This window comes from Prunus dulcis, chromosome 8 (genome assembly GCF_902201215.1).
Source record: "Prunus dulcis chromosome 8, ALMONDv2, whole genome shotgun sequence".
In the NCBI taxonomy this organism is placed as follows: Eukaryota; Viridiplantae; Streptophyta; class Magnoliopsida; order Rosales; family Rosaceae; genus Prunus; species Prunus dulcis.
Window position 1 is genome coordinate 941241 of NC_047657.1, and position 8916 is coordinate 950156.

The 8916-nt window shown below is 38.3% G+C and overlaps 1 protein-coding gene across 1 annotated transcript; it reads left to right on the top strand.

Annotated features, from left to right (window-relative positions):
* Positions 1-693: 693 nt before the first annotated feature.
* On the top strand, positions 694-3885 carry LOC117636881 (putative disease resistance protein RGA3). Its single transcript, XM_034371592.1, has one exon. The coding sequence runs from the start codon at positions 694-696 to the stop codon at positions 3883-3885; it is 3192 nt and encodes a 1063-aa protein (XP_034227483.1).
* Positions 3886-8916: the final 5031 nt, after the last annotated feature.

Consider the following 8916-nt stretch of genomic DNA (forward strand, 5'->3'; position numbering starts at 1 on the left):
ACAGATGAACTATTTAAGAGAATCCATATTAACGTTAGGGATTATGAATAATACAAAAAAACTTTAAGAATGCAATCTGATAGTTTCGTAAACGTCAGAGACATTTTGTGATAAAAAGCCTTATTTAAATACAATTATTTCTCTGGAGATTTTACACGCTTTCCATTCGCAGGTGTCATGACAGCTGTATGTGCCTGGAGAATCCCTATAACACAGTGCTCAACTTGTGGGAACTATTCACCACCATTCCAATGGAGGAATAATCACAGCGGCCACAACATATCCAAAATCTCATAGGTTTATCTGTCTCTCTCCCTCACTGTCTCTGTCTTTATGTCTGTCTGCATCTCTCATATTTGTTTATACTTTGGAATTTGTTGGCACATGGAGATTATAAATTTATACATTTGGCCTTTTGTTTTAAGTGAGCTGTCTTGGCATTGTGTGGTTAGTGTTACAAAAACTTTGTATTACCCTCAACGGAGTTGGAAGAAAACTTTGAATCCTGCCTTTTGGTGATAGGGAAACACTACAAATAGAAAATCCGTGTGTATATATGTATGTGTATGGATGAGAACAAAGAAACCGGCCAGTGGTTTTTTTTGACTTTGTGAGTGTGTAGTTCATCTGAATCCCTCTCTGAAAGCTTGTTGAATAGAGTTTTGAGTTTTTTTTCTTCCCTTTTTTGTTTCGATGGCGGATGCAGTTGTGTCCCCTCTCCTCAAGGTTCTGTCTAACCGGTTGGATTCTCTTGCTGAAGCTCTTGGCTATGACGTCATCTTTAAAAAGATGCGGGATGCATTAGGTTCGTTGGGAGCACTAGCTAGCCAAGTGGAAGAACAACCTCTTGGCAACAACCAGTCAATCCATCTGTGGTTAATGGAGCTGAAAGAAGTGGCTTACAACGCCGACGATCTGGTTGATGATTGGGAGCTATTGGCCATGAAGAAGGCTACCACAACGACCAAGGTAGCCAATTGCTTTTCCCTCATGTCTGATGTGTACCGCTACAGAATCAAGCACAGGATGAAGGATCTGCAAGCAAGATTCGACGAAATCTTAAAAGGAGGGACTGCACTTCACCTTCTTGCAACTGTTTCTCAAACTACAGAGAAGATCCCCGGTCTCAATGTGAACGTCCAAACTTCTTCTTACATCTCTGAAATATCTGCTGTTTATGGAAGGGATGTTGACAAAGAGAAAATACAAGACATGTTATTATGGGACGGCGACCATGAGCATCAGCAACAACAAGTTCGTGTGATCGCACTTGTAGGCATGGGAGGAATTGGAAAGACAGCTCTTGCACAAGTCATGTACAACGAAGAGAGAGTACAAATGAGTTTTGATTTAAGGATTTGGGTTACCGTGGGTGAGGATTTTGACCTCATGAGGATAGCTGAAGCGATCCTGTATGTTTCGACTCACAGCTCACAGAAGTTCTCCAACATGGATGCATTAGAGACCGCTGTTACTATGGAATTGCGGGGGAAGAGATTTTTGTGTGTGCTTGATGATGTGTGGTGTGAAAGTCTGCACGAATGGGAGATCTTAAGGAGATGGTTCAGTGCAGGTAATTCAGGATCTGCTGTTATGTTAACTACACGCAATGCAAGAGTTGCAAATTTCATGACAGATGCAAGAGTTGCAAATTTCATGACAGATGGTGCTGGCCTGTATTACTTAAGAGCCTTACCTGACACAGACTGTTGGGATTTTTTCAAAAGTTTAGCATTTGGATCTGTGGATAAAAATGTTGATTTGGAAAAGATCGGTATGGAAATTGTTCGCAAGTGTGGGGGACTGCCTCTCGCTGTTAAAACCCTCGGCAGCTTATTGTCCTACAAAAAACAAGTGCACGAGTGGTTGTCAATCCTGGACAATGATGCACGGGATTCACTCGAACACTATGTCTTACCAGTTTTGAAGCTGAGCTACGATCATCTTCCAGCACATCTCAAGCAATGTTTTGCATATTGTTCAGTATTCCCAAAGGATTATGCAATCAACAAGGAAAAATTGATCCGGCTGTGGATTGCAGAAGGTTTTGTTGAGTCAAGTACCATTAGGAAGGAGTTGGAGGACGTTGCTGATGATTTTTTCGTGGAATTGTTGCAACGGTTTTTCTTTCAGGACACAATGGTAGATGAAAATGGTAACATAGTGGAGTGCCGGATGCATAATTTAGTGCATGACCTTGCTTTGCATGTTGCCGGGATTGAATGCTCAATCCTGGAAGATGAAAATTCACTGCATGTCTCAGAACAAATTCGTCGTATCTCTTTAGTTCATGAATCAGGGATTTCTCCAAAAATGATCCATGTAGCTAAGAAACTGCGGTCATTGTTTTCCTTCTCTGGTAAGTTCAAGATACTCCCTATCGCTTTCCTAAATTTCCGAAGACTACGAGTGCTAAATTTATCTGCCAGAGGCATCCGTGAGTTGCCAGTTACAATTGGTACTTTGAAACATTTAAGATACCTCGATCTCTCTCATACATATATCAGATCAATACCAGAGTCCATAGCTAACCTGAAAAATTTGCAGACTTTAGAACTCTCTGAGTGTTACAATCTCCTGGAGTTACCCAAAGCTATCCGTGAGTTAACGAACCTCAGACATCTGGCTATTAGGTCATGTTCTTTGACTCACATGCCATCAGGGATTGGAAAATTAAGATTTCTTCAAAATGTGTCAGCATTCATATTGGGTAAGAAGGCTGATTGTGCTGAACTAACTGAGCTGGGTGGGCTCAACCTTAGAGGTAGGCTAGACATTAAGAATCTTGAGAATGTGAGTAATTTGGCGCAGGCTCAAGAAGCAAAGCTGTTTCAGAAGCTAAGGCTTCGCTCTTTGGGCTTATCATGGGGTCGCAATGCTCATCTGGTAGATGCTGAATTATCTGCTGAAGTATTAGAACGCCTGATGCCATCCCCGGTTTTAGAAGTTTTGGATTTATCTGGTTACAATGGTTCAATTTTTCCAACATGGATGGAAAGTTGTCCCCTCATCAATCTAGTAAAGGTTTCTCTGATCAACTGCAGCTGTCTACAACTTCCGCCACTCGGGCTGCTACCTCTCCTTAGGGATCTCTTTATAAAAGGAATGTCTGCAGTGCATATTATTGGTTATGAGTTTTATGGGAATGCTAATACAAATGATGTAGCATTCCCAGCATTGACGCAACTTGAGCTTTATGATATGCCGAATTTGTTGGAATGGAAGGGTTTCGAAATAGCTGGAAAACCTGTGTCATTCCCTTGTCTTGACACACTAACAGTCAAAGGATGCAACAAGTTGACTGGCTTACCATCAATCCCGCATCTTAAAAACTTAGCCTTATGGCAGAGTAATGAACTGCTACTTGACTCGTTGGTCCATCTCATGTCACTTTCCACTCTTGCTATTAATGAAATGCCACAACTGAAGTCTTTCCCCAGGGATCTGGAGAACTTGAACCGTATCACGCAACTGACCATGTATGATTGTGATAATCTGGAGTCTCTGTTTGAGGGCATGGGAGGATTTACTTCTCTTGAACATTTGAGTATTCTATACTGTAAAAAATTGGAATCCTTGCCTATGGAGCTCAGGTACCTTGCTTCACTCAAGAAGTTTGATATTGTGGGGTGTGAAAAATTGGCTTATATCCCAGACATTATGCAACACCTTTGTTTGCTTGAGGAGTTGGTCATTGAGCGTTGTCCCGCGTTGCATTCATTACCATATATACCTGTCAGTCTCAAAAAGTTGGTCATCAGAAGGTGCCCTCAATTAGAGAAACGACTGGAGAAGGAGAAAGGCGACGACTGGGATAATATAAAACATGTCCCATATGTGGAGATCGAAAGTGGAGAGTTCATCGCTGAAGAAGACATCTTCTGAGAGTCTGATACTAGAGAAGCACACATTCCACAAAGTTCATGACTTCTCTTTCTGCAGGTCTGCCCATTGAAGCCCCCTTATTATCTCGTAACACTAATGGACTTTTCCCATCTCCCTCTCCCCTGTAGTTCTGATTTTCTGGATTTCATGTGCTTATTTCTGTTCACATGCTTATTAGTTTTCTGTTGAGTTGATTTATATTTGAATAATTTTTACACGTAGTTTCTTTGCTTCTTCTTATATTGGAAAAGATGAGTTAAAGGCGAAAAATACTACATTGTCATTTACGTCAGACCAATCACAGATAATACCAGGAAGAAAAGGCATAGCATAAGTTTAAGAGGAAGGAAACAGAGACAGATTTGAGCAGTGAACCACCTTTGTCATAATCACCTCCATCATCCTTACTTTTAGTCCCTTCGTTAGTAGTAAATGAATGTATTTTCCCTTCTTAGTTACATGTACTTTTTAAATTCCGTGCTCCGCACCTTATGAAAAATACCAAAGTAAAATAAAAATTTTCCCCCAAAACAACTTAAACAGTCGACACTTAGCAAAAAATATATCGAGCAGAGCTACGTTTATGATTCGTTTTTGTTCATTAAACATCAATTCAATGTGCATATTGCCCCTATCACCAAATAAGTTCTTCCATATAGCAGTTTAATGATCACTTGTGCTGCCTTATATTATGCAAAAAGCAAATTTTCTGTTTAAGTTTTCCATGTATGCTGACACAGTACGGTGTTTATTGACATTGATTAACACAGAAACTGCAATTGTACAGAATGACATCTTGGCATAAATTATAAACAGTTTCACTACATTTAAAACTCATGTTTCTGAATTATAAGGCCTTTGATATGTAAGCTACAAGTATCCATACATCTCCTATATAATAATAGAGAAAGAGCGAATAAAGTTGGACTCCCCCTTTGAATCCTAAGCTTTTCACTTTCCGATCAGAATCGCTTTTTTTACATATTGCGTGACTGCATAAACTGCATAAATTTAGGAAGGGGAGAACTATATGCACTGATAGCACAAGAATTATCTTTTCTTTGATGGTCTGTGCTTCAAATTTGAACTTCAAAGGTTGAATATAATCATTCATAGGGTCAACTTCTTTGGGTGTTAATTATGCCTTTATGTAAACAAGTTTTCGCATGAGAAGGATTTGATCTTACACACTTTCCTTCAACTATTCTAATTCATCAGTTTAGCACTCCTAAAATCAACTTTCTTCTCTATATGTTTTTCGTTTCGGGCTCATTTATGATACTGTTTTTGAGCTATGACTGGCTGTCTCGTCGAGGGGACTAGCTATATAGAGAAGACTAATAGCATGGACAGTGATGAAGATCCATTAACGAAAAGAATAAGATTAATTTAAAATGTATAAGATAAAAAGAGGAAACGGTTTCTTGCAGTAACTCTTGAGTAATATGACTCATCTCTACCATTGTTAATTTTGATCGTAATTCCCAAAAAACAACAGTTATCTTGAATTTACGAGTATAGCAGCGAAAAAGGTAAAGATTTTTGCATATATCTACAAGTGTACTGATAATAACTCATTATCTGTTCGGTGTGTTAAATTATATTGGATACGAGTTGAAGGACGTTGAGGTTCCACTCCAAAACTAATTGGCAATGGGGGAGTAGCCCAACTCTTTAGAAGCCTTTGCTAAGTTTCTCAACTTTCCAGTGTGAGACATTTTCACATTTACATTCTCACATAGGTGACAGTAGTATTTCCACCTCCAGTTTTTGTTTTCCAGCAAAACCAATGATCATGATATATATTGTAGGTTTTGGTTTTCTTCTTTAGCTTTTTCTTTTCTATGTTCTTTTTACGCTGTCACTCGAACTCAAGACCTGGGGACCTTTGTGTGAATCACAAGGCCACCAAAATATGGCTTTTGTTTTATGTGTCATGTTTTTAATTTTATGTGCAAGATTTATTGCATGATCTTGGCAAGACAGCAGGACATGACTGAGACAGAAATTATAACATACATGCATTGTCCCCATTGTTTCAGAATCATTAAATTTGCAGAACGAACACTTGCAGTTAAAAAGCATAAGCCAATACAGTCGCCAAGTCCTTGTAATAATCTGATTGGCCGTATTGAAGAAGGCAAATTTCCCTTGTTTTTTTTCGGTACAATTAAGGGAGCTCTTAGCATATATTTTTTTGGTATTGAGAATCTTCTCTTTCTGATGCGCTTGAAAATATAGCTTTGAAAAAAAGTTTTTTTCAGAATTCTCACTAAAGCACAGCATTGGACGACCAATCATAATCTACAATGGGTTTAACTCCGCGCTCCTTCAAATTTCTACTACAAGCCCATTTGATCAAGTTTCCTTTATATAGCATTTTTATCACCACAACATAAAAAAAATCATTCGAAATTGATCCAAGACTCTGTTGTCCATGGATCGTCCTAGGACACCATCCCTTGTTGTCATTGCTTATGATGCTACCAAGGACCGCGGTCTGCATGAGCTTAGGCTCACTGTCAATGGTGTCCGAAAGTGGGGCGACATTTTAAGTAGGGGTGATACCATCGTTTTTCTTGGAGTCTTGGACAAGGTCCTTCACCCATGTAAGTATTTGATGGATTGTGCCTTTTGGTTTGTTTTGTTTTCTCCTATCAGAAGTCTTTATAGGGTTTGGTAAAATCTTCTATTATCTTATGTATGAGGCTCTCGATTAATTATTAATTGGTTTTGAGTTGGAACTCTAATTGTACTAATTTCCACGCCTTCTGATAACTGCTCACTTTTCTTGTTCTGCAAATTTCTCAGTCTTGTTAACGAATTATCATAGGCAGCAGGAGGTCAATATAGGCTAGACAACATTGTCACCTTTGCTCCTACATATGCATCTTCAAATCTCATCTATCAAATTATGGTTTATTTGCTCAAAATAAATCTGTGTTCATAAATCATCCGCCACTTATAGGCTAAGGGATTTCTCATTTTGTACGTATGCCACAACTTTCATTTTGTCTAAGATGTAGCATACAATTATTTGGTGTATAATTATAGTTAACTGCAGGCATAATCTCATAAACACAAGAGTCTGTTTCTTACTGATCATTACCCTCTATGCTTTTCTTTCCTTTGTTGTAATGTACAGTAGGATATCAAGCAAAACCACGCCTGGATTCTATTGAAACCAGCATTCGTGCAGTGGAGGAAGCAGTTAGAAAGAAAGTTGACGGGTATGTTAACATGCTTCTTCGAAGTGCCCAACAGTGTGAAGATCAAAGGGTACGTAACATATATATTCTGAGTGTGCATTACTCTTTTAATAGATTGGTGCTTTCAGTATTGTTCAACAAGATATGTGTCATGATTCTTGACATAGTTTCTTTCATCAATTGCAGAAAGATGCTCTTTTTTGTCTTGCTTTTTTTTTGGATCTATCATCACAATAGAAGGTCTTGCAATACATAGTAGAACAATATATCTAACAATTTGAGAAAAATGTTGTAGCAGCATTTGAAAGGTTGGGGTCTATTTCTTGTCATACATATTCTATTACTTATAAGATTGGAATCAACCTAGTAGCTGTGAAGGTGTCCGATTCTTGGTTTTATTTTCTTTCCGAGATTAGTAACGTAAATTATCATTACGAAGGGAAAAAATAAAAGAAAAAAAGAAAATTTATGCTCAAATTCTGCTTTCTGTTATTGTGTTCATGCGCAGTTTCCACATCATCACTGTTATAATATTATCAATCTCCCATTATTTGCTGTTCTGTTTTATTGACTAAGCGAGTTTCCTTCCTATAGGTGACCATTAAAGTCAAAGTTATTGCTGGTTGTCCAGTTAAGCAGGTAATTTTGCAAGAGCTTATGGCTTGTAATGCGGCTTGGGTTGTACTTGATAGGTAATTCCTTTGTTGGCTGCTTGTTTATCATATTTGACGCATTTGTGAAACAATCAAGAAATCCAAACAATTGACATCTAATTTTCCATTTGTTTATCTGTTTCTCAAGTATGTGTTTGTTTGTGTGCATGCATTCATGCATGCCTGTGTAAATTCTCGTCTCTTTGCATTTGGTTTCAAAATAACAACTTGCAACGCTTAACAGGCACTTCAAACGATATTTGGAATTTTACCTTACGCACATACCTTGCAAGATAGCAGTGATTGAAGATAGCCTGGCTGTGGAGGTTGTCAGAGCTCATCAAATAGAAGACACTGATACTGTAAAACACAAACGGTTTTATTCCATGTCCAAGCCTGTTCCGGTATTCAACTGCCAAAGGTGCTCTGCATATATTGCTTCACTGGAAAGTCCCCAAATATGCTTGAAACCAACTCAAGGAAAACTGGAACCCCAAAGGATAAAGGGCCGAAACCAGAGAAAAAAGCTAATGGGGGCACAAGTGCAAGAACCAAGAGAGAGAATTGTACAGAAAAAGGAGAGCAAAAAAGGAAGAAAAATTCACTTACGCATTGCCCACTGCTTTTCTTGCATTGCAAGCGAGCATGAGGGAGCACGAAAAATTATAGAGGTCCCGGGTGAAGAGTGATGTCGAGATACACCTTGGAATTGAAAAAATGGGGAAAATGAGATATCAGTTTTTCGGAAGGCTGCTGCAAGATAGGGATTTTGTAAGAGTATTTGTACAAGGCACCTCAAATTCATTACTCCCAAACATTTTTGTATGAGGATTTGTCTGAAAGCTCCCTTGGGCTCCAACCTTGCTTATGAAAGTAGGTGTTTTGATGCGAACATCCGTGACAGGGATGAGAAAATATTTAGACATATTGTTGTTTATGTACCCAATACTTTTACATATGTATTATTCTTCTTCGTGGAAGAAAATAATATATATGGTTACAACTAGGTTACAAAAGGAGTGGACCTTAAGTAAAGTAATCAAACCTAATTAGGCCCAAATAGACTACACAAAATAAGTATTAAGTAACAAATAACTGGTTTAATATTTACAATTTATGTTAACACTCTCCTCAAGTTGGTGCATAAATATCCAATGCATAACGAGTTG

What these genes read in the sequence shown, in the direction of transcription:
- LOC117636881 (XM_034371592.1), top strand. Translation starts at nt 694, where the DNA reads ATGGCGGATGCAGTTGTGTCCCCTCTCCTCAAGGTTCTGTCTAACCGG.